The sequence below is a fragment of the Schistocerca serialis genome, chromosome 8 (assembly GCF_023864345.2).
Source record: "Schistocerca serialis cubense isolate TAMUIC-IGC-003099 chromosome 8, iqSchSeri2.2, whole genome shotgun sequence".
NCBI classification, from domain to species: domain Eukaryota; kingdom Metazoa; phylum Arthropoda; class Insecta; order Orthoptera; family Acrididae; genus Schistocerca; species Schistocerca serialis.
In genome coordinates, this window is record NC_064645.1 from 305,469,158 (window position 1) to 305,495,532 (window position 26,375).

Consider the following 26,375-nt stretch of genomic DNA (forward strand, 5'->3'; position numbering starts at 1 on the left):
GCTCGATGTGGCACTGACTCAACAAGTCGTTGGAAGTCCCCCTGCAGAAATACTGAGCCATGCTGCCTGTATAGCTGTCCATAATTGGGAAAGTGTCGCCGGTGCAGGATTTTGTGACCTCTCGATCATGTCCCATAAATGTTCTATGGGATTCATATTCGGCAATGTGTGTGGCCACACCATCCGCTCGAATTGTCCAGAATGTTCTTCAAACAAATCGCGAGCAACTGTGGCCCAGTGACATTGCGCACTGTCATCCATAAAAATTCCATCGTTGTTTGGAAACATGAAGTCCATGAATGGCTACAGATTGTCTCCCAGTAGCCGAACATAATGATCGGTTCAGTTGGACTAGAGGACCCAATTCATTCCATGTAAACACATCCCTCAAAAATAAGGTTCAAATGGCTCTAAGCACTATGGGACTTAACATCTGAGATCATCAGTCCCTTAGACTTAGAACTACTTAAACCTAACTAACCTAAGGACATAACACATATAGATGCCCGAGGCAGGATTCGAACCTGTGACCGAAGGCGCAGCGCGGTTCCGGGCTGAAACGCCTAGAACCGCTCGGCCACAATGGCTGGCCACATCCCTCACCATTATGGGGCCACCACCAGCTTGAGCAGTGCCTTGTTGACAGCTTGGGCCCATAGCTTCGTGTAGTCTGTGCCACGCTCGAACCCTACCATCAGCTCTTTATTCTACTACCTAGGTCCAACCGATACGGTCACGAGCCCAAGAGAGACGCTGCAGGCGATGCCGTGCTGTTACCAAGGGCATTCACGTCGATCGTCTACTGCCATAGCCCATTAACGCCAAATTTCGCCGCATTGTCATACCGGATACGTTCGTCATCGTCCCACATTTATGTATGCAGTTATGTCACGCAGTGTCGCTTGTCTGTTAGCACTGACGGCTCTACACAAAAGCCGCTGCTCTCGGTCGTTAAGTGAAGGCCGTCGGCCGCTGCTTTGTCTACGGTGACAGGAAATGCCTGAAACTTGGTATCCTCGGCACACTGTTGACACTGTGGATCTCGGAATATGGAATTCCCTACCGATTTCCGAGGTTGAGTGTTACATTCCCGACGTGCGGCCATAATCGAGCTGGACTTGAATACAAATGACAGCTCCACCAGTGCTCTGGCCTTTTATACCTTAAAATAGTACCACCATCTGTATGTATGTATATCGCTGACCTCGCGACTTTTGTCACTTCACTGTATTATACTAAAACAGTGCATCGCTCACTTCTTAAAATTAATACTTGCCTTCAGATAATAATGAGAAACGTTTTAATAGTGTGCTCCACTTCGAATAGCCCGTAAAGACAATGTTTATAGCTTTTATTCCACATGTCACGTGTCAAGCCGAAACACAGCAGACAGGTGTGTAAGCAGTCTAAATGTAGGTCTGTTGCCCACGGGCAGTAATCTGCAAGTTGATCATGGCAAAATATAAATGTGTGTGTAGTTGTGGTTTCCATTCCGAAGACTGGTTTCATGCAGCTCTACGCGTTGGAGTATCCCGTTCAAGCTTTCTCCTCTTTGCATAGCTGCAGTTTTTACCTCTCACACTTCCCCCAACTACAGAATTGGTGATCCCTCGATACCACAGGATGTGCACTCCGAATCGATCCCTTCTTTTAGTCAAGTCGTGCCATAACTCTATTTTCTGCTCAGTTTGGTCCAGTACCTCCTCCTTAGTTATTCGACCTATCCATCTAGTCTTCAGCATTCTTCTTCAGCACCGCATTTTAAAAGCTTCTATTCTCTTCTTGTGTGAACAGTTTATAATCCACGTTTCACTTCCGTACAGGGCTACACTCCATGCATACATTCACTCATAGAAGTATTAATGAAAAAATTTAAGTTCGATGTTAATAAATCTATTTTCGTTTTTAGAAAAGCCTTTCTTGCTATTGGCAGTTAATTTTTTATATGCATTCAATTTCTCCCATCGTCAGTTACTTTGCTGCCAAAATAGCAGAAACTTATCTACTCACAGTATATCATTTTCTAATCCATGGGGTGGTATCCAAAAGCTCTCGAGATTTGAATTTATGCACAAATGGTTTAGACTAAGAGCGTAGGCGTCCACAAGAGGGGGTACTTCCCTCCCCCCCCAATCTCTCACTCTTCCGGAATCTGGGGTATACAGTTTCTATTCGTTACAGAAATCTCATCCACTTCTCGGCGGATTTTCTGTGATTCCGCTACACCTTTCGTGTAGCCAATTGTAGCATTACGCGACATAGGACCTACTGCAGCGGGACGGTACTGTGGAGTTAGCAGTATGTGGACTGACCACATAGATAAAGTTATGGGGAAGGCAAAACAAAGACTACGCTTTTTTGGTACAACTCTTAGAAGACGCAACGGTCTACTAAAGAGACTGCCTACGTTACGCTTGTTCGTCCTAGAGTAATTGCCTTGCTGTATGAGATCCTTACCAGATAGGACTGACACAGAACATCGAAAAAAATTCTCAGAAGGGCAGCTCGTTTTCTGTCGTGAATAGGGGAGAAAGTGTCACGGATATGATAAACGAATTGGAAAGGCAATCATTAAAAGAAAGGCGTGTATCGCTGCGCGACATATTTTCACGAAATCTCAAGTCATCAACTTTCTCGTCTGGCCGTGAAAATACGAGGGCTATCCACAAAGTACATTAAGTTTTGGAATTAAAAATAAATAAAGTATTGGAAATTTTTTTTATTATATACAGATGAAAGCCACACTTAAATACTACTTTTCTACATAGTTGCCATTTAAATTAAGGCACTTACGGTGTCGATGGACGAGCTTGGAAATTCCTTCGTCGTAAAATTCGGCCGCCTGCGCCCTCAACCACTTGGTTACCTCTTTTGGGACAGAAAAGGTGTGATTTTTGTGGATTTCCTGGAAAGAGGCACTACAATAAACTCTCAAAGGTATTGTCAAACTCTGCACAACCTCATAAGAGCAATACAAAACAAGCGCAGGGGAAAGTTGGGCTCAAATATCTTGCTGATTCACGACAACGCCCGGGCCCACACGGCAAATGCCACTCGTGAAGTTCTCGAATCTTTTAAGTGGGAGTTGTTTCCTCATCCGCCGTACAGTCCCGACCTGGCACCGAGCGACTTCCACTTATTCCCAGCAATGAAGAAGTGATTGGCTATGCAGCGTTTTGATGACGACGCACAGCTTTAAGCAGAGGTAACCACGTGGTTGAAGGCGCAGGCGGCCGAATTTTACGACGAAGGAATTTCCAAGCTCGTCCATCGCTACGATAAGTGCCTTAATTTAAATGGCAACTATGTAGAAAAGTAGTATTTAAGTGTGGCTTTCATCTGTATATAATAAAAAAATTTCCAATACTTTATTTATTTTTAATTCCAAAACGTAATGTACTTTGTGGATAGCCCCCGTATTTTATTGTTGCCAACCTACATAGAGAGGAATGGTTATCATAAAAAAAAGAAGAAATTGGGGCTCATACAGAAAGAAGTGAGTGTTCATTTTTCCCATGCTTTGTTTCAGAGTGGAACGGCAGAGAAATAGTCTGAAGGTGGTTCGAAGAGCCCTCTTGTCAGGCACTTGAGTGTGAGTTGTAGAGTAATGACGTAGATGAAGGTCATCGTTACAGAAATACAAATAAAAGTCATTGGTCCATACCAGGTATTTTTGCTCCCAGTCAAAGCGGTGGCAGCCGGCGCCAGCGTGTCTTTGAAGCGCGAGATTCCCCACCAGTTCAAGAAACATATCGCTCAGCCGATGCAATTCTGCCTGTCGCTAGTGTAATGGGGAACTGTCAACATTGTGGAATACGTTTGTCGACAATGTGACCGTCGATTTACTTCCTAGAGTGGTTTAGAATTATCCTGGTAAATTCATTCGATATTTTCTTTATGCACTCTTGTCCAAAAGTAGAAACAATGTTAAGAATGCAGAACGTAATGTTCCGCATTCGACAGCACCAGCCTCCTCCTGTGTAAAGAGTTGGAGAAGATGAATCAGGGGTACATCTTAACAAGCAGTTAAAATAGGGTCTTTTAGCACATTCCATGGCACATTAGCCAATTCTAAAGCTTCACAATTGTCTAAGCTGTTCACTGTACAACTTGTCACAGAGTATGTTTTTTGTTCTTCTTTCTTGTGACATTCGTAATGTGAACTGTGGAATCTTAGTGTTGAAGGAAATGTGACTTTATCTTGGTGTACTAAAATTAAAACAAACACTAAGAACATGACAGTAACTAAAAAAATAACAACATGGTAATGTAAAATGTCCATTCAGTCAAATAGCATATGCACATCAGTAAACTAAATTTAAATTTTGATTTGAAAATATGAGGGAAGAAGACTAGCAAGAAGAGTGATAGATAATTTGAATGTTAAAAATAACCTGTGTTTGCTCACTTGTTCTTGACAGGGTGATAAAAAATAACTCTCCCATCTGTTGTGAAACTGGAGTCTTCCCCAATCCACTGCCGGAAAAGACCCATTTTTCACAGTTTTTGTTTAGGATTGATAAAATTACATTCAAAGCATGCTACTCAAAGTGAGTTACTACACCACAAACTTTACTTCGTAATTGGAAAATAAATACTCATGTGTCACCAGTTTGTTATTTCATATATCTTTGTATTGTCAGACAGCATTTACATGACGGCTGACTGAGTTTTGCAAGGGCTATAGGGTTGTTTAACCCGAATCTAAGCTTGTACCATGTTGTTGTTGCTTGTGAGGTGCCCTGAGTCCAGTGGTGGCAACTCAAAAGGGAAGTCTGGTCAAGTGAATGGCTTTGTTCTGCAGCCTGGCATGCCCTTCTGAGAATTCAACCAAAGTTGGTCCCTCTATCTATGTAGCCTTGCTGCTCGCGTGAGGGCTGGCGCTCATCCCAGTGTGCTTCTGAATGGATTCATATTGTATATACCATACAAATCTGAATAAAAATGCAAATTAAAATAATTAACTGCCGACAGTATTGTACTAATATCTCAGTATTGATTAATTATTCTAATCTAATGGGCTTTTATATTCTGATTTAATATTAGTTACAGGACAGTTTTGGAATAAACAGTTGTGTAACGGTTTGTGCCGATGCAGTGTGGGGGGGGGGGGGGGGGGCTACTCTCAGAGCGACAGTACGTACAGTAATATATAGTGTTGATTTCTGTGCAGGCTATATTTCTTATACCTTCCAAACTTTCTCATGTGGGCCCTGGTGATCATTACTGGACCACACCATGGGGCAGAGGGGATACAGCGACTGGATCACTCAAGCTGAATCCTGTTAAACATGTTTCAAACAATGAGTTAGTGCTAGTTCTACTCTTTCCTCAAAGCCATGTTGTGCAGAGACTGGATTTTAACAATAATGACATTTACTCCTATGAAATCCACTTACACTGTCATTAATACTACTGAAATACTTGTTTTGCAGGTTAATGACATTCCATATTGACATTACTTGGACTACATGGATCTGTCACATCCATAGTGTAGATTTCATTCATTAACCTTCTTGGTACATCCAAAACATAATGTGATCAGTTCTAGAGTACTGCTCCAGAATTTAGAGTACTTAGCAGTTAGGCATGATATCAGACATTGAATGAAATATTCAGGATCATAGTAGATCGTTACAGCCCATACAAAAATGTAACACAGCTACTCAGACCAAACGATGTGGTGCAGTGATCAGCACACTGGACTCGCATTTGGGAGGACAACAGTTCTAATCTGCAACTGACCATCCAGATTTAGGTTTCTCATGAGTTCCCTAAATCGCTCCTGACGAATGCTGGGATGGTTCCTTTGAAAGGGCATGGCTGATTTCTTTCCCCATCCTTGAATCATTCGGAACTTGTGCTCCATCTCTAATGACCTCATTGTTGACAGGCTGTCAAAACCCTAATCTTCCTTCGTTCAGAGCTGCTCATAAAACTTGAATGAGAATCTTTGGGGGGGGGAAGCGGCATCACAGCTTGTTGGGAAACCCCATTAGGTAAATAAAAAGAAACAGCATTCAAATAAAACTGCATAACAGTTCTGCAGCCATCATCATATGTCTCATATGGGAGAGATTAGAATGCATACAAAGGCATGTAAAAAGTAATTTTTTATTTGTCAATACACTAATAAGAAGACTGTGTTTTATGATAGCTGCATCAAGATTGGCAATGGCCAGATGTAGCAAGAGACTGTCATGTCCCTGGTGCCCTCTGGTAATTATATTCTACAGAGGAATGAGTATGAACGCAGTGCCCAGTGCCCTAGTATATTTTGCCATTGGCAGCTAGCTGCTAACTTGTAAACTACTTTCTGATGTGCCTGTTCATTTTCATATCCAGTTTATATAAACCTGAAGCAAGCTATACAATGGCTGGTACCTGGCCTCTTGCATTGTGAAAATGAACCACAGTTAGTTTACAATATCTCGTAAAATCTGTTCAAATCATATTCTAGCACTTATAAGTAGCTCCCAGAGTTACCTGAAACTGACTCAGCAAAAAATCTGTGGGTTTCTTCTATGATAATGACCACACTCAAATGTCTTTGACAACATCTATTTGCAAATCAAACACACATATTAAGGACATAATGAAATCTAATCATCATGATTTCCTTATGCTGCTGAATAAGAAGTAATGTGGAAGCCACTTTTAATTTCAGGGTTTCAAAATGAAGCTAGGCATTTTTGAAAAAGTCTTAGACTTCTATGAGTATGAAAGGGTACAAAATTTCTCAGCACTGTGCTCATAATCTGCAAATAAAATAAAGTAAAAAATTTATTAAGTTGGGTCAACTTACTATTATACAAGAATGGAAGTAATAATTTACACACATTGTCACATTAATACACTGACTAAAGAGGATTGTTTTGGGGATAATGAAAGTAAGGCTGTTATGATGCATATCTAAAATGCTTACATGTTTATGCATAGAACTCATTTTGCAGGACTTCTGGGATGAAAGGTTCAATCACCATAAATGGTGAGGAACGAAATCTGAGCAGTTTCCGAAAGCTTTCTTGCTACATCATGCAGGACAATCAACTACACGCAAACTTATCAGTTGAAGAAGCCATGAATGTAGCAACAGGCCTGAAACTTGGTAATGATATGAACAGTGATGAGAAACGGGATGTGGTGAGTAATATTCTCCCTGCAACTTGTTTGCTGTTGTATTTTAAAGAAGCGGCATTGAAGCATTTAGTGCTGTAGCCAGCTGCATTGAAGCATTTAGTACTGTAGCCAAATCAAGCTATATTCTTAAAAAATGTGTTTTTATTTGAAGTCATTACTAAACACAACAAACGTAATTAAAAGTTAATATTAGCCACATTTCCATACTAATATTACAAGTACAAAAGTAACTCTCTTTCTTAAGTTTTCATAACTAAACCACTGAATGGTAGGCTACCATAGAAAGAAAAAAAAAAAAAAAAAAACGAAGAGGGTGAAGTAAAGGATAGAACATCTTTTTTTTACCATCAGTGAACATAAATGATGATAAAAAATTATTAAATTTGTTGCATAATGTATGTGTTGTATAATGTATAGAGGTCCATGTCCCTCCACACACACACACACACACACACACACACACACACACACACACACACACACACACACACACACACTGCTTGGCAGTGACACTGCATGTGCCACCGTGTTGTGCATTGAGACAGTTGGGGGAGGGCACACATCATGATCTATGCTTACCTGAACAGGCATACACATGAGAGCAGCTGACATTATTGCACAAACAATAGCCTACTTACTCACCATCACTCATACCAAAACTGCTGACATGTTAGTGCAGTCGAGGTTATCGCTAGTATACTATATTAGTTACATGAAGAGTTTCGAAATCTCAGTTGTTGCAATTGTGGTTGTTGGTAATAAAGCCATTAAGCCTGCTTCATTATAAGGTTTTGCAAACATAAATGAAATTACATTAGTTTTTATTCATCCAAAAAAATTTTCCAGGTTTTGGGAAACAGTATGAATATTGTGAATAAATGTGTGCTCACGTACATACATACACTGTTACATAAAGTACAGAAACAGTTATATTTCAGCAAATAAGTGAATGTTTTGCTTTTTTTGTAAAAAGGGCTTGTAGCAGGTGCACTGTCTTATTTCAAGTCCCTTGTATTTCACATATTCTGAAAATTCTCCTACGGAATAGAAGCAGTGATCTAGCAAGAATGCCCTTAGAAATTTACAAAAAGTGAGAATGATGAAGTTATTTTTATCTTATTCAGTGGAAGACTACTTTAAATTTGCATCACACTATTTGTAGTGGAAGTTTTACAAGACGATGTCCTTATTGGCCAGACAAATAACTTTTTCTTTTGCCTCGTATCTTACTCATGTGTATTAAATTTTTTTTTATTGATGTCTTTTTAATTCTTTCTAACATACTTAAAATTTTTAGTAAATAAATACAGGGAAATTGAAGGAATGACAGCTTTTCAAAGAGAGATTTGCAAGACTCTGTTAATCGAGCTGGTTGCATTGCACTTTTTTCTAAGTTAAGAAAATGATTCAACTAGATGGCATGTTACCCCAGAATATAATTCTATATAGTAAAATGCTGTGGAATTTGGCAATTAGGTCGTTCAGACTGTGTGAAAACTTATTTTAACAGAAAGTAAACATAGACTATAACATATTTTATGTTATTATTTATTTTGTTTGTATGTGTATGTCATTTGAGGTCATAAGAGTTTTATTGAAACAAGAACTATTCCTAGGAATGTGTTAACACATTAATAGCTCGCTGTTTTCATACAAAAGTCAAATATTAATTTCATGTGTGTGTCTATAGATCCAAGAAATCCTGGAGCTCCTGGGTCTGCATGAACATAGGCGGACAATGACAAGCAACCTGTCTGGTGGCCAGAAGAAGAGGTTGTCTATTGCCTTAGAGCTGGTCAACAACCCACCCATCATGTTCTTTGATGAACCAACAAGGTACAATACAGTAAAAACATAGGTACTACTTTCTAGTGTGATATTTTTGTTAGGAGAGCAACACCAAAATACTGTAATTTCTGCTTAAAATGAAGTTATCCTTTGAAAATTATAACAATACAATTGTAATAAACTACTTCGAGAAAATCCATGAGGAAAGAGTTGTTACAGTGCAATGTTGAACAACTTCATGAAGCAACATTTTCACTGACACTAAACAATGATTCATAATTTTATGAATGTAAACTTGTACTTGACCAAATCCACAAGAAGAAGCAGCACATGGAGAAATGTGGTAAATCAAGTGCCCATATACAAAAATACTCATCTATAGCTTATGTGCAACCAATCAAGTAAGGTAACAAGTGTCAGTTTATGTATTCCCACATTTTAATATACTAATGTAGTGAGGCTTCTCCATTCTTGTTAATCTTCCTTTTATCATTAACTAGTATTTGAACATGCCAGAATGCATGCGTCCAGTGACAGAACAGCAAAGCAAATATTGTATCTTAATCTCACAAATATTCTTGTTATGTAATTTCAGATGAGCAAAAGTAACTACTACTACCAAAAGTAGATATTAAAGATCATACATAGATGAAACAATGTGCATAACATTCCTTGGGATCCAGAAGTTTTCTTTTGCTCGGGATAAATAGAACATTTAATCTTTTATGTTTTCTCTTGCTGAGGATAAATTTCCGGTTCAGCTAAACTGTGATTTACTCAGCATAAGACACAAAACAATTTTCCTGTAAACGTTGTTGCCCTGTCTAGTGTTCAAAGCGAAGCTATGTTCTCTGATAAAGAACCTTCAACAAAAAGCAATAAGTGAGAAATCCCCATTAATTTGAAAGTAAATAGAAACCTACCTTAAAGGAACGCCCAGGAACGAATAACAACAATATGGAAAGGACAAATTGCTACTAACCACTCTCAGTCATGAGAGGAATGGTCCTTTGTGTGCAGATAGTAGATATGTGGGAGGTGGTAGGTAGCTGCAGAGACAAGGCACAGGAGATCTGTATCTGGACCGTATGGAGAGGATAATTTCAGTCTGTGAAGGTCTCAGTGAGACTCGTGGCATAGTTTGAGAGGGAAGGTATTGAGTCATGAGAGGAGTGGTCCTTTGTGACCAGACAGTGGGAATGTGGGGGTGATCTGGATTAGTGCAGGTACTTGATGATACCACAAACAGTTGCTCCTTCCTGGTTTCACATACCACCAAGAGAGTGGGACAAGTTGATATACTGAATTTGTGTAGTAAAGATTAAGTTTTGAAGTAAGTAAATAATTTCATCAAGTTGCTGCAAGATGATTCCTACTCTAAGTATAAATGCCTTCTGTTTCAGTGGTCTGGACAGTTCATCATGCTTCCAGTGTATATCCCTTCTAAAATCACTAGCTCGTGGTGGACGGACCATAGTATGCACAATCCATCAGCCGAGTGCTCGGCTCTTTGAAATGTTTGACCATCTGTATACATTGGCTGAGGGTCAGTGTGTTTACCAGGGTTCCACCCAGGAACTGGTGCCTTTCCTTGCAAATCTTGGTCTTGCATGTCCCAGCTACCACAACCCAGCATCATTCAGTAAGTTCAGTTTACATGAAAACGAAATTTTTACATTTGTTCAGTATTTGTCAACAAAATCATATAAGTCAAAGCCATAATTGATTAACTTGGTGTGTTGTTCAATTTTTTATTTGTTGATTTCATTGTTCTGTCTTGAGATACGACCAAATACAGTTACTTACTCATCCTATTAAAATGATGTGATATTTTGATCACAGCTAGCGTTATAGTTAGAAACTGTTCTGTCTTACCACTTATCTCTACTAAATATTCTGTTTCTGTGGTCTATGACTGGTTCAAGTTGTGTAAATTCCAGAGTATTTCACTGAGGCCATTCCTTAACACCTTAAGGTGGCTGATGCTGGTGACTATTGACAAGCAACAGCTGGTGCCCACACTGTGGAAGTTTTGTTATAGAGCCCACATTTGCAAGATACACTTGTATGATGAGTTGGTACCCAATGGGGTCAAGATGTGACTTTCCACATGTGTCAGGGTTCTAGTGCTGCTGCCAGACGTTGCTGTTCTGTGGAGTTTAACTAATATGGCTTTGCTATATGGGTTCCCCACTGTGCAGCAACAGGGCTATGATCAGAAACCCATGTTGTACTTGTAGTGATACCGGTAATAGAAAATTGAATGTTCCAGATAGTATTCATTGTCAAACATTCCTCCTCTCCACATGACGATGTTCATTGTTGTTCATGTATATTTGCTTCAGATATCCTGGTTTCATTACTTTTTTGCATAATGCTGAATTCTTTAACAACTAACATTGGTTAACTTTTAAAAATAAAAAGATCCAACAGTAATATATGGATATATTTTCTCTATTTATTCACTTCAACAAACTCTTACTTCTGCTGCAATTAGCCACTGGTAACTAACTGCTTTGGGCCCACACTCACCTTTGTGCAGAAAAATAACATTTCATGATGATTAATACATTATTGACAGTACACCTTTCTGAAATTATAATGAAAAATTATGTATTCACAAAAACTCAAGGAGAACAATAACTTTTAAAAAATGAGGAAAATGTTGGACACAGATTGTTTTGTTAAATAACATATTTTTATACAGAATTTTGTAAAATATGGATTTTAAATAGTCACTTCCAAAAAGATATAATTTTCTACTAAATTACTGAATTACCTTGAGTGGTAACATTTACATATGTTCCAACTGTAAAGTACTATTTTTTTGTGGAAAAAGTCACTTTGTCCCTTATATTATATGTTAACAAACTGGTTTTATTATTGTGTGCTGAGTAATTTAATACAAAAAATAACTACATTACATAACTTAAATATTATTCTTTTAAATTTAAGTATTTTGTTTTAAGTGAATATAAGCTTGTAAATATGTTGTTTCAAGTGATTGAGATCCATAATTTTGTTAATAACATGGCGTGTTTAACATCAGTACACATATAATCCTCAATAACTACTTTTGTTCACAGTAATTGAGGTGTCATGTGGAGAATATGGAGACAACATTCGCAAATTGGTGACAGCAATAAGGAATGGTAAAAATGACATTCGCAGTGGCACACCATTCCCACCAATTGCAGGAGTGGATGAGAAATTAAATAATTCTAATGTTAACATCCTGGATAAATCAAAAAATCTGGAGAAAAGCAATGGACAAACACAGGAGTCCAATGGCGAACCAGCGACATCTGTTGCTGGGACCAATATTAACCTATTTCAACCATATATTGCAAATGACATAGCTAAGAATGGACACAGTAAGTATATTTGTAAACTGCACATTTTTTCAGTTGCTTGCCTTGATTTTTCTGACAACCATTTGTGAACCAGGTTGAATACTATCACAAGCCAATATTACAGCACTGGAAATCTTCTTGTGTCTCCTGTTCTTCCTTGGACATTCATAATTTTTAGTGGTATCCCTCACCATTGGTCCAGCAGAAATTATTGTGATATATGTATAGTAAAGTTGCAGTTCTCTTAAGATAAAAAGCTGATGAACATAGGAACCTTGGAAGGTAGCAGCACAGAACACAGACTGAAGAAAAAGTGGCTCACATAGAGGCCATTAAAAACAAAGATAGTTCCGTAAAAGGAAAGGAGGAGGAAAAAGAGCGCACAAGAGGAAATTAAGAAACAAACAGTGAGTGTTTAAGGAAGAGGGGTTGCTGGAGAGTGGAAAGCCTTCATGTAGATCCATGTAGAATGCTTGAACATAACTGCAGCATACATGACAAGGCTTTCTTTATAAAACTAGATTAGGAGATGACAAGAACATACATGAGGCAGATCTTTCACCAGCATCATTCACAAGTGTATAAACCATTGAGTAAGGGATTATAAGCAGGATATAAAGATTTGGAAGGCAGTGAAATACTGCTCAGAAGCAGTAGAGGATTATAAGCAGGATATAAAGATTTGGAAGGCAGTGAAATACTGCTCAGAAGCAGTAGAAAGAGTCTGGGAAGGATATTCTGCATTTAAGGGTATCTTGAAATGTGGGTGAATCTATAGGGGAAGATATATATGAGCTGTTGAGGTTTAGGGTGCTAATGTGTTAAAATGATATTTCCTCAGACAATGGAAAGTCAAGATTAGAATATCAACAATATTATGAAAATGAAAGGTTGCTACTCAGTGTGTCATTTTTATGGTGCGTAGCAATCTGTCATCTTTGTAAAAGGTAATTCCTCTTTGTGGATGGGTAATAACACTACAAGAATCACCAGAAACATGAGAGTACATGGCAGGAGATTTGCTTATGTAACATATTGGGATATTCATGCACCAGAGGGATATTTATTCTTGATGAAGTGGTTGTTGTGGAAGTGATGGGTTTAACAGGAACAGACACTTTCAGGGAACTGCCTAATTGGTAAGACAGTGTGAAATAGACTTAGAAAGTCGCTGGTCAAGTTAGTGCTAGGGAATGTTATAAGAGGCTTTAAGACTGTTGTAAATTTGTTTGTGAACCTGAACATCAAAGGACAAAAATTTTGTGAAAAGATGAAGATTCACTACGCTGATAGTAAAGAAGATAATAAATTTTTGATGAGCATTATGTTAGGAGAAATTGTGTTCAGTCATAACAAGATATGGCAGATATTGGTATACTGGGGGTTAGTGATGAGAAGTGTTGAAGACAGTAAATGTTACACCTAATGCAAGAATGTAGGCTGAACGTTCTACTCCATGAGACCAGAAATCATTTCAGTGGGAGCACAAGGATAAAACTCCAGTGTGGTGCATCCTGGGTGGTTAGGTTTGTAATATATACAAGACAGGCAATAAGTGGAGTCTAAGAAGTTATGAAGGGCAGGTGAAGGTGTCTGACAGCCAGTGAACCAATGAATGTACTCAACTATCACATTGGTGGAGTCTTTCATTGCAGGGAGAATGTTTAAGCTTGAATCAGATTTGACAGCTGATGTAATTGCATAGTAGGTAACTATATCATTAATATCACTGGATGTATTTAGAAAAAAAGGTAAGGTAGGCTGGAGGAAATAAATTCCTGGAAGGTTATCAATGGGTTATTAATTTGGAGTATCGATGGATCCTAAATGGGCAGAACTGGAACTGAACACTGCAAGCTTCAATTTGGGCATGTAAGAACTGATTGCCTCTACACTCAGGATTCCTGTTTTGTTGAGGCTTTCTCACCTTTACCCATACTACCCCTGTCATCACCATGTGATTCACCCAGTCATTTCATCCAAGAAATCTCCAAGGGTACACCCGTGAAGGCAGATGGAGATTTGAACCGCCATCCTCACAAATATGGATCCAATGTCGCATTAATGCAACCCCTTGTTTGGTGGGGTGGGTGTAGTGGAAAAATATGGGTATGAGGCTGGTGTAAAAATGGAAAAGTGGAATGGGGATGGTAACAGGAGGAGGGGGGGGGGGGGGGGGGAATTAGATAGAGGAATATGGAATACAAGAAATAAAAGAGATACATTTTATGAGGGATGATGGTGGTACAGGGGGGAAGGGAGGTGGTAGGTGTGCTGCATAACTGGTGGTCTGGTTCACCCTTGGTTACAGTTTGTCAGTGGTCATTCATCTGGTAGATAGTATGTTCATGATCATACCCATTTGTAATGATGTACTGTGATTTCAGCAAATGTCGTATAAGGTGTGACTTCTTTCAGAGATTTTCTTACCTCTCATAGAGCAAGAAATGCCAGTGATAAGACTGGAATATGAGCTATTGGGGAGATGAATGGGACAGGTTTCACATCTTATTCTCCCACAAGTATATGGGACAGGGGATTGAGAGCTGGAAAGCCATTGGCAGGATGAAAGATATTGTGTAGGTTGTGTGGATTTTGAAAAACCACTTTGGAAAGGTGGAGCAGACTACTGAGTAGGATAGTCCTCAGTTCACAGATCAAAGACATGTGGTCAAAGTCCTGAAGGAGTATGTGTTTCAGTTTTTCGAGTTCGGGCTGATAGTGAGTGATGAGTGGACCACTACTTTGTGGCTTGTCATTAGATATGTGAGTAGTGGTAAGTTTTATGTCCATGACCACAAGGGGAAAATACTTACTGATTTGCCACTAGTGATGATGGACAACAGTTTATTAAATCAATAACATGGAACATGAGTAATAGGAAAATAAAGACTCCCTTCTAGTCAACAAGAAATAATGTTACACTGTATCTACCAGTAAGGAGGTTCATACAGAGTCTATGTTTGGTCACTGAAGTGGGATTGTCTCACAGTATTCATAAGTGCTCGGTCCCACGGTGCAGTGATTGGTACTGAGCACAGTGCACCTGGTGACAGCCAAGTGTATTGGATGTAGGGCTGATGGTGTCTGGTGAGGCCACAGTCAGCAGGTGGGAGGCAGCTGTGTGGTGACGGCATAGCAGGTCGTGGAGTGTACTGCAGGCAAAATCCTTCCTGGCTACAAATAACAGCATTGCTGGTTTAGCTGCTTGTGGAGATAGCTGATGTTGGATCTCACAGAATGAATCATGCTGGAACTTGAGGAATGATTGGCTGGCTGGGGCCGGGCAGCTGGTTAAATACATGCCTGGTGGAAGCATATATGAACAATTTCCAGGCAGCATGTGCCAAGCCCATGTAATAGGTCCACGATTGTGGTGCTGCCTAGAATGACACTGGCAGTGTGGTGTTATGACTTGTTTTCCATTAGTTGGCAGATAAATATGCTTACGTTTATCGGTCGCAGACATGGAGTCTTGTGTGTTTGTTTTCCAGTGGCTGAGTTGTGGTGAGACTGTTGCCAGAAGGCTGAATGTGGTGCACTAAGCCAATTTGTCGAGGGGTACTGCACTGGGATACTGCAGTAGGTGTCTGTGTGTGGTGATATAAGGCCATGGATATCTGTTTGTGGACATGAGACAGAGAGTACTTTCAGTCTGTGGATAGCTAGGTGAGACCTTCAGCATATTGGCAGAGGAGCTGCTTGTCACTGCCCATGTGGTAATACACAAGCAGACTGCATTGAAGGTCCTTTTTTTTTATTTATAGAACAGCCAGTTGAGCTCTTGATATTTGTTTCATAAGCCTAACTTTGAATTTTTTGTGGTAAGTCATTTCCAGATCTTTGACACAAGCAGTCCTTACTGTTCATTCACAATTAGAAATTGCATGACAAAGCCATAGACAGAGTAACATCTGCAAAATTTCTGGGGATCCACATTGATGAAAACTTGAATTCTAATGACCATGTAAAAAATTTGCACAGAAACTCAATTCAGCCTGATTGATTCACTTTGAAGATTTTCAGAGAAATGCTGACTTTCATAGTTACAATATCCAAAACGGCACAGCACTCCATACATAATGAACAAAAGAGCCATATCAATGTTAAACCTTGCAGCAGACTGCTAGTCTACAACAGGAAGTAGGGAGATGAAAATAAATATAAATCAGACTTATAAAAAATTCTACCTGAACGATAGTTTTACTTGGTAGATGACTGTGATGGCCAAAAATATTTTTCTGATAATGTTTGTATTAAGCCAAAAACTAATATACTGTCTTTTGCCCCTTATTATTTTCATTATATTTGCATTGCATTCTTGTGTATAAAAGGATTTGCTGGTTAGGGAAGTTAAAAGTAGAGGCATATGAATTTGTAATAACAGAAGCAATATGTATATTCATTTGTATTACTATGTATTGCATCACTTTGCGTGTATTGTTTAATGCATATTTTTATGTGTTTCATTTTCTTGTAATGATTACACATAAAATTTTCATATCCATTTGGACAACATCCATACAATATTTATTGCCTATGGCTGGATAAATAAATATGTAAAATAAATAAAAATGTGGTATGTTTATTCAAGATTGACAGACATAATGGAGAAGCGAGGGGACTTAAAATTTCTTTCTGCATGTAAAACATTTCAATAATTCTTGAAACTAAATTTCTATAATGCCTAGAAACATATTTGCTATACATATAGGACAAAATTATCCAGCAATCATAGACAAGTTATTAATTAGAAAAGGGAGACAGGGCAAAACACTGCTAGTAAGATGTGCCCAAATAACTACAAAAGACCAATTTAATACAGGAGGTCTTTCATTTGTGGGCCTTGCCAGTTCAGTTGCTGCTCTTCCTCCAAGTAAATTAAATGCTAATAGAAGAAAGCCCAGGATGGAATAACAACAATAACATGAAAAGGACAGATTGCTACTCACAGGAGAGATGTTGAATCACAGATAGGCACAACAAAAACACTGGTATACATTTTACCTTTCATTCAAAAGGCCGCCTCCTTCTCAAGTAGTGTGTGTGTGTGTGTGTGTGTGTGTGTGTGTGTGTGTGTGTGTGTGTGTGTGTGTGTGTGTGTATTTTCTACTTCAGAAGAACAACTTTTGGCCAAAAGATAAAATGTATAACAGTCTTTTTGTTGTGCCTGTCTGCGACTGCAAGCTAACATAAATAGCTTTGGTTCGTATTCCTTCACATTAATAGGAGAGTTCTGTATATTTCTTCAGAACAAAAATGACATAAGATGAACTACCCAATGCTATAAATCTTGAACATGTTTGCTAATAAGATTTGTGAATAATTGAATACTTCAAGGTTGTTTTCCATATGTACAAAAATTAACGGGTCTCAGACTTACGAATGTATTACACTATTGGCCATTAAAATTGCTACACCAAGAAGAAATGCAGATGATACACGGGTATTCATTGGACAAATATATTATACTAGAACTCACATGTGATTACATTTTCATGCAATTTGGGTGCTTAGATCCTGAGATATCAGTACCCAGAACAACCACCTCTGGCTGTAATAACAGCCTTGATACGCCTGGGCACTGAGTCAAACAGAGCTTGGATGGCGTGTACAGGTACAGCTGCCCATGCAGCTTCAACACAATACCGCAGTTCATCAAGAGTAATGACTGGCGTATTGTGACGAGCCAGTTGCTCGGCCACCATTGACCAGACGTTTTCAATTGGTGAGAGATGTGGAGAATGTGCTGGCCAGGGCAGTAGTCGAACATTTTCTGTATCCAGAAAGGCCTGTACAGGACCTGCAACATGTGGTCGTGCATTATCCTGCTGAAATGTAGGGTTTCACAGGGATCTAATGAAGGGTAGAGCCATGGGTCATAACACATCTGAAATGTAATGTCCACTGTTCAAAGTGCTGTCAATGTAAACAAGAGGTGACCGGGACGTGTAACCAATGGCACCCCATACCATCATGCCGGGTGATATGCCAGTATGGCGATGATGAATACAGTCTTCCAATGTGCGTTCACCGCAATGTTGCCAAACACGGATGTGACCATCATGATACTGTAAACAGAACCTGGATTCATCCGAAAAAATGACGTTTTGCCATTCGTGCACCCAGGTTCGTCATTGAGTACACCATCGCAGGCGCTCCTCTCTGTGATGCAGCGTCAAGGGTAACCGCAGCCATGGTCTCCGAGCTGATAGTCTATGCTGCTGCAAATGTCGTCGAACTGTTCGTGCAGATGATTGTTGTCTTGCAAACATCCCCATCTGTTGACTCAGGGATCGAGACGTGGCTGCACGATCCATTACAGCCATGCGGATAAGATGGCTGTCATCTCGACTGCTAGTGATACGAAGCCGTTGGGATCCAGCACGGCGTTCCGTATTACCCTCCTGAACCCACCGATTCCATATTCTGCTAACAGTCATTGAATCTCGACCAACGTGAGCAGCAATGTCGCGATATGATAAACCGCAATTGCGATAGGCTACAATCCGACCTTTATCAAAGTTGGAAATGTTATGGTATGCATTTCTCCTCCTTACACGAGAAATCACAACAACGTTTCACCAATCAATGCTGGTCAACTGCTGACTGTGTATGAGAAATCGGTTGGAAACTTTGCTCATGTCAGGACTTTGTAGGTATCGCTACTGGTGCTAACCTTGTGTGAATGCTTTGAAACCGTGCGAGGTGGCGCAGTGGTTAGACATTGAACTCGCATTTGGGAGGAAGACGGTTCATTCCCGCGTCCGGCCATCCTGATTTAGGTTTTCCGTGATTTCCCTAAATCGTTCCAGGCAAATGCTGGGATGGTTCCTTTGAAAGGGCGCGGCCGACTTCCTTCCCCGTCCTTCCCTAATCCAATGAGACCGATGGCATCTCTGTCTGGTCTCCTTCCCCAAACAACCCAACCCAATGCTCTGAAAAGCTAATCATTTGCGTATCACAGCATCTTCTTCCTGTCGGTTAAATTTCGCATCTGTAGCATGTCATCGTCGTGGTGTAGCAATTTGAATGATCAGTAGTGCACTTTAGGAATTGTATGAGATATTTTATATTCATTAAAGTTATTAATATAATTCTTCAGTTATTTGGATGGTATAGTGGGTAAAGAGCCCTTGGGCAAACACCTGGAACAGGCATAGACCTTAAGCCTAAGAAATTTTTGTTTCAAATTTTTTTGTAATTGATAAATCTCTGTCATGGTTCTTGCCATGATCAAATGAAATTCCACAGCATCCTTCATACTTCAGCAGCTGCTTGTATGTAATAAAAAATGTATTAGTCTTTTGGAATCCCAAGCATTTAGAAAATTATGGTAATTTCTACAGGTACAGGAACAGATTCTCAGGCAGTGGCAATCCCAGTGGACTTGACTGGTTGTGAAAAAGCTCCAGACAATGTGACAGCAGCACTTCTAGACCCCAGTGTAACTGTGAGACAGCGACGTTATGCCACTTCACAGTTCACTCAGTTTTGGATTGTGTTGAAGAGGACACTGTTGTTCAGCCGGAGAGACTGGGTATGTTAAGAGTATCAGTGAGTCGTGACATGTTTGTTAATGCCTCCAATAAAGGAGCTGGTATTCACTTGCTTAACTTTAACTATCAACAATTAGTATTTAAATACAACTATATGATGATCATTTACAGTTGAATTCACATACAGAAAAGAATATTTAGTTTGATAACAGAAGTAATTATGTAATATTTTTGCACTAAATAGACAAAGTTGGTCAACCTTGAAAAAGAATTTGACATTTTAAAGTGGAGCAATGTGTTTGAAATTGTAACTGTAATAGGGAAAAATGGGCAAATATACGACATGTACAAGAACCAATATGGAACAATAAGAATGAAAATCTAAGAGAAAAGTGCTTGGATTAACAAGATCTTAAGCCAGGGATACAGTCTTTTGATTCTACTGTTAAAATTGTGTATCAAAGAAGCTATAATGAAATAACAGAAAGATCCAGAAATGGGATTAAAATTCAGGTTGACAGGATGTGAGTGATAAGATTTGCTGATGACGTTGTTATACTCTATGAAAGTGAGGAGGTATGAGTGTAATAAAAATTTATTGAGTACAGAGTGTGGACTGAAAGCAAACCAAAGACAGACAAAAGTATTAAGAAACAGCAGAAATGATATTAGCAACAAACTTAATATCAAAACTGGGGACCACATTCTAAATTTTATCACAGACTGGGGGAAAATTAGATAACAGGAGAATCAATGCATTTGAGATGTGGTGTTATCGAATGCTGCAGAAAATTAAGTGAATGGATAAGAGAAGAAATGAAGAGATTCTCCACTGACCGGGAAGTAAAGGAATACGTGGAAAACCCTTAACAAATGGTTCAAATGGCTCTGAGCACTATGGGACTTAACACCTGTGGTCATCAGTCCCCTAGAACTTAGAACTACTTAAACCTAACTAACCTAAGGACATCACACACATCCATGCCCGAGGCAGGATTTGAACCTGCGACCGTAGCGGTCACGCAGTTCCAGACTGAAGCGCCTAGAACCGCATGGCCACACCAGCCGGCAAACCCTTAACAAGAAGAAGGAATGTGCATTAAGACATCAGATAATAATTTGTATGAGCTAGATGAAGCCCTATTGGCAGATTTTGGTGAGGAAGCAGAAATTGAAAAATATTCAACAAATAATTGAGAAGGTTGGGTTTTAAGTGCTACAATGAAATGTGAAGACTGACAAGAGGAAATTGTGATGGGCCACATCAAACCAATTATAAGACTGATAAAAAAAAATCTCTATCTCTGTGGGCACATGGTGTTCAGGCATGGGACACCTGTCTTTTCAGAACTTGGTAAATTTGTTGAAGAAAGCATCAGCTCTTCTTCCTTTCTTCACAATCTGTTGATGTTGTGATGAAATAAGTTAATGATAATGTTCAGTAATTTCTTACACAGTTTGTAGGAGTCATCCACCACTAAGTCTTTTTAAACAGCCTGGCCTGGATCCATCAGTAACCACAAAGATACTGCTTTGTGTCGACTGTGGCCCCTCTATACTCTCTGCATTAAGCTCAGCTAACCTTCCTGCACTCTGTTACTCAGAAGTAGTCCATGTCTAAAGTACCTCCATCTCTAAATTGCAGCAACAGACACAGCTCTGATGTGAAACTTCGTTTTAGTCAGCACCAGTAACCAGCTCAGCTCAGTGTTTCTGTAACTTACAGCCATTTTTACCTAAGACCAGTCATGTTACTGCAAGTCCTTTACCAGTGCCATACTTCTATGAGCAGCTGTAGCTCCTAGTCCATACAAATACCCTAATGCTGTACTGTCCTTATCCAGACTATAACTTTCTCCAACTATTTTGATCATCTGAACCCATTTAATCAAAATTGCCTTATGTCCTGTGTCACCTGACTAAGATACACTGGCTTCACAAAACTTGTTGCCTGGTAACTTATATCTAATTTTTGTTGTAACATCTACATCCTTCCCAAGGCTACTGCCTAAGACAGACTCTTTTCTTGCTAGTTTCTGACCAGCTTGTTACATTTGTACCATTCTCTGCACTGTACTTAAGGCTAAACATTTCCTATACTGTCTTCTTGCCTGCATTAATTCAGGAATAAAACTAGTTTTCCTATTTGAACGTTGGTGCACTTAATATAGTTTTTCTTTGGTCAAACCTGACAGTTAAGGAAATCAAAGTTTAAAAAATTAATTATTTCGTGTAAAGAAAACTTATGTTAAAGTGACACGTTCCACATCATTACAAAATCTCGTATTCATGATCTATGGAAAAAGGATGTGTGTATGTATGTATGTATGTGTAAGTAGTGATAAGAAAAGATTGGCAGTAATGGAGGGATTTCTTTTCTGTTAGCTCCTTACACATTTCAGATTCTATGTTCCAAGATGGGTTCTTTTTGTAATTCGTGTGCTTTATGTTCCACCTACTCAAAGTTCACCCATAGTTAATGTCACTCAGGAAAAAGTGGGACATTTGTCTCTCAGTGGCTGTTGACATGTTACTGTGTATAAAATTTCAGGTAAGAATTAACAAACATAAATGAAGGAAGGAAAAGTGGGAGGCTAATTTAAGATGTCCCACTCTGATATTCTCTTGATACCAATAAGTTTAGCTAGACTGAGTCATGTGGCAGTTATGTGTGAAACATTGCTGTCACATTCAGGACTAGTGTTCAAATCCCTATTCAGGCCTAGATTTTCTATAATTTCTGAACATTGCTTAATATAAATATCAGGACAGTTCTTATGTAAAGGACACAGGTGATTTCCTTGTCCTCCTTGCCCAATCCAAGCTTTGGGTCTGTCTCTAATGACCTTGTCATTGACAAGCTGTTAGACCATAATTTTCCTTTCCTTTTCAGCTCCAAACTTCATGACATCCTTGTCAAACTCTATAGTGTCATTTACCTCAACCATTCGAATGGTACAACCTGTTATACATACTCATCCTCAAATAACAACTCAAGGCCCATGAGCTGTAAAACTTAAAAGGCAAGGCTACCTATGAAACTACTCATGGTTGTCAGTGTTTCTATTTATTTATTACACTTTGTTTGTCACTTGACATGTTCATATCTTGTCACATCTCTCCAGCTTATTCCTCTTACCTCTCAAGAAAAGGAACTTGTGGTCACAAAAGCTAGGATTACTGCTAGTAAAGTTTTTATGGGTTTCTATTGGATGCAGTGGGAGTTGTGCCTCCTAAAGGTACAGACTGGCAAACCCTACTGTTTCTTAGTGGTTTAGATTAGACTTTACGAGTAGTAGTTAACACAATATTGTTACGAGTCTAATATCAGTTTTTTCCATTCTATGTTTGTAGCTATTATCACTTTAAAACAGACTGAGAAATAATTTTGTAAATGGTAATTCATATACATGAAAGTATAGCATTTATCTGCCTTGATTACCGTATTTACTCGAATCTAAGCCGCACTCGAATCTAAGCCGCACCTGAAAAATGAGACTCGAAATCAAGGAAAAATAATTTTCCCGAATCTAAGCCGCACCTGGAATTTGAAACTCGAAATTCAAGATGAGAGAAAAGTCTTAGACCGCACTTCCAAATCGAAACAAAGTTGGTCCATTGTAACATGAGACACAATTTAGGTTGAATGGATGAAGATACAGCTACAGTAGTTTGGTTCGAGTCGTAAGCTTAACAGTTAAGATTTACAAAGTAGCCATTGCTATTTATCAGGCACTCCATCCGTATTTATATGGGTACCCTTCCTTTTTCACGTGCTTCGTCTGGTTTGAATCGATTGCTTATTGTGCTTCGATCTGATAAGTGCCGTTCTCTTTGTTATAGGTGTTTACTTTACTCTAAGCTGAAACTGCATTATTGTACTGTGTCATGCATTGTTTGTCACATTCTGATAATGAGTGTTTACGACCTGTAGCCGCTCGCCGCATGGCTCGCTTTTGTGCGCGCTACCGCCGCTTACAATAAAAAAAGGAGAGGAATTGTCTCATAAGCAAAACAAAGGCAAGAGAGCGCAATTTGTTGTTACTTGCACTGCTGCTTTGTTTCATAATAATCAACAAGAACCAAATAATATACTGCGTATGATAGAAGATGTTCTGAACGAGAGTTTAGCGAAAATTTTTCTCTGTTTGAAAATCTTTGCGGATGCCTCTTTAGAACATTACAGTCAGCACAGAAATTAGAGTCATCTTAGATTTAAAAATCTAGTCAGTTGCCGTGCTTCATTTCTGACTATCACTGTTCAGCATAAGAATAATACGAATATAAACATGACATGATATGTATATTCTTCCGTGTTTGCTGTTGTCTCACTCTAGTATCGTAGTTTATTAGGCAGACAGGATTTAAATGAGATAGCAGCAAACACAAAAGAATACATGGCATTATGTTTACATTCTTCTACCTTTTCTTTTAATTTATTTGCTGACGCAGAGGTTTTGGTGCCATTATTTATCTTTGTACCTACAAAGCATACCTATGTAGCGCTCATATAGTCGATGGCAGAAGTTAGTTGTGGCGGCACCTACCAACATTTTCCAGAACTTCCGCTTACTCTGCACTCGATTCTAAGCCACAGGTGGTTTTTTGGATTACAAAAACCGGGAAAAAAAGCGCGGCTTAGATTGAAGTAAATACGGTAATGACACACACCTAATGTCCAATAAAATTTATTACACTGCTAACAGTTCATGTTCCAGTTAAATATGTGTATCTATGGCAACTTTCAGTTAATAAGGGCGTTAAGCTATGCTATTGTTTGTTACCTTTATTACACTAATTCATGCTGTCACCAACTTCTCTTAGTTTTTCAAGAAACTTGTTTTTAGATCTTGCACAAGACCCAAGTGCACGAAGGACACTGCAGAGTTTGACAGTGCCTGGAACTAAAATAAGTAATATCAAGTAAAATGATCATTACTTTACTTTAATATTTCATTAGCATGTAAACACATGAATTAATTAGGTAATTTCTGTTTTGCAGACACTTATGTATTTGCGTCTTTTTGCCCACATTTTGGTGGGTTTCCTCATTGGGGCACTATACTATGACATTGGAAATGATGGTGCCAAGGTACTCAGTAATTTGGGATTTCTCTTCTTTAACATGCTGTTTTTGATGTACACTTCCATGACAATCACCATTTTATCATGTAAGTGATATCATTTGCAAATTTTGTATGATAGTATAGCTATTTGGAAACACAGTAATAATTTTTTTTTTTTTTTTTTTTTTTTTTTTTTTTTTTTTTTTTTTTTTTTTTTTTTTTTCAGTCCCCTTGGAAATGCCTGTCCTTATAAAGGAGAATTTCAACAGGTGGTATTCATTAAGATCGTATTACTTTGCAATCACAATATCGGATATACCATTCCAGGTATGATTAAGTTTTGTTCAACATAAAAACACTTGCCACTCAGTGTACATGTAGGAACACCTCATTTATATCTGTTACTTTATTTCAGGCCATTTTCTGCGTAATTTATGTGTCAATAGTATATTACATGACATCACAGCCTCCGCAAATGTGGCGGTATGCCATGTTCTTGGGAGCCTGTCTACTAATTTCATTTGTGGCTCAGAGTGTCGGTTTAGTTGTTGGTGCTGCAATGAATGTTCAGGTATGTACTAGGAAAATCTGACAAGTAAGTGCCTACTTGTAAGTAAACTACTGCAGCGAACACACAATTGTTTCACACTACGATAATTTATTTTATGGATATCTTAATAATAGCAAATTTGCAAAGACACATCTGTAACATTTATATCCCAGATATTTCCAGATACTGAAAATCTGAATAGCAATTGTAGATTATGTTGATAAAGCCGAAGGAGTGTCTAAATACTGGCTGCCAAAATCGGCAAAACTGGAGCATATCTTAGGCAAGCACAATTTTTTAAAAATACATTTTAAAAGTTCTGGAAGAGAAATATTTAAAGTTTCTTCATCGGGAATTGGAGATAGACATAAAATATGAAGAAATCATGAATGTGCTGGTACTGAAGCAGGGCGGGAAAGGTGTTCAAAACCCTGGGTTGGGAGATACAAGAAAAGCTTTCTGTTATTTGGAGTCTTCATTAATATCAGCTGTCATTAGTGACATTTATTAAGTTTAGCTTTTTCCTGTGGCTTTGCCCGCATACATGTATGTCATGTGTTTTAATAACACACACACACACACACACACACACACACACACACACACACACACACAGGGTATATTGCAAAGAGGAAACAGAGGACACAGACTGTGAAGAGTCATTGAAATTAAGACTGTTGTATTGAACAGTGTGCCCAGCAACTGGGTAGTCCAACTGCTTCTTGGCCACAGTTTGTCAGTGGCCATTCATGTGGACAGACAGCTTGTTGGTTGTCATGCCTACATAGAAAATCACAGTGGTTCCAGCTTAGCTTGTAGATCACATGGCTGGTTTCAAAGGTAGCTCTGTCTTAGAAGAGATAGGTAGGTGGTGCTTGTGACCAGATTGGAGTATGTGGTGATGGAGGGACGTATGGGATAGGTCTTGCATCTATATCTATTACATGGATAGGAGCCATGAGGTAAGGTGTTGTGAGCA

General features: G+C 38.9%; 1 protein-coding gene across 2 annotated transcripts in view; it reads left to right on the plus strand.

Annotated features, from left to right (window-relative positions):
• Window positions 1-26,375, plus strand: part of LOC126416057 (ATP-binding cassette subfamily G member 4-like) — a 320,965-nt gene that overhangs the window by 289,610 nt on the left and 4,980 nt on the right. For both annotated transcript variants that reach the window (XM_050083531.1, XM_050083530.1), the window contains 8 exons: window positions 6,954-7,143; window positions 8,831-8,976; window positions 10,332-10,570; window positions 12,015-12,302; window positions 19,631-19,821; window positions 24,783-24,951; window positions 25,073-25,173; window positions 25,262-25,417. In XM_050083531.1, the coding sequence (XP_049939488.1) occupies window positions 6,954-7,143; window positions 8,831-8,976; window positions 10,332-10,570; window positions 12,015-12,302; window positions 19,631-19,821; window positions 24,783-24,951; window positions 25,073-25,173; window positions 25,262-25,417 (1,480 nt within the window). The remainder of the gene's footprint in view (window positions 1-6,953; window positions 7,144-8,830; window positions 8,977-10,331; window positions 10,571-12,014; window positions 12,303-19,630; window positions 19,822-24,782; window positions 24,952-25,072; window positions 25,174-25,261; window positions 25,418-26,375) is intronic.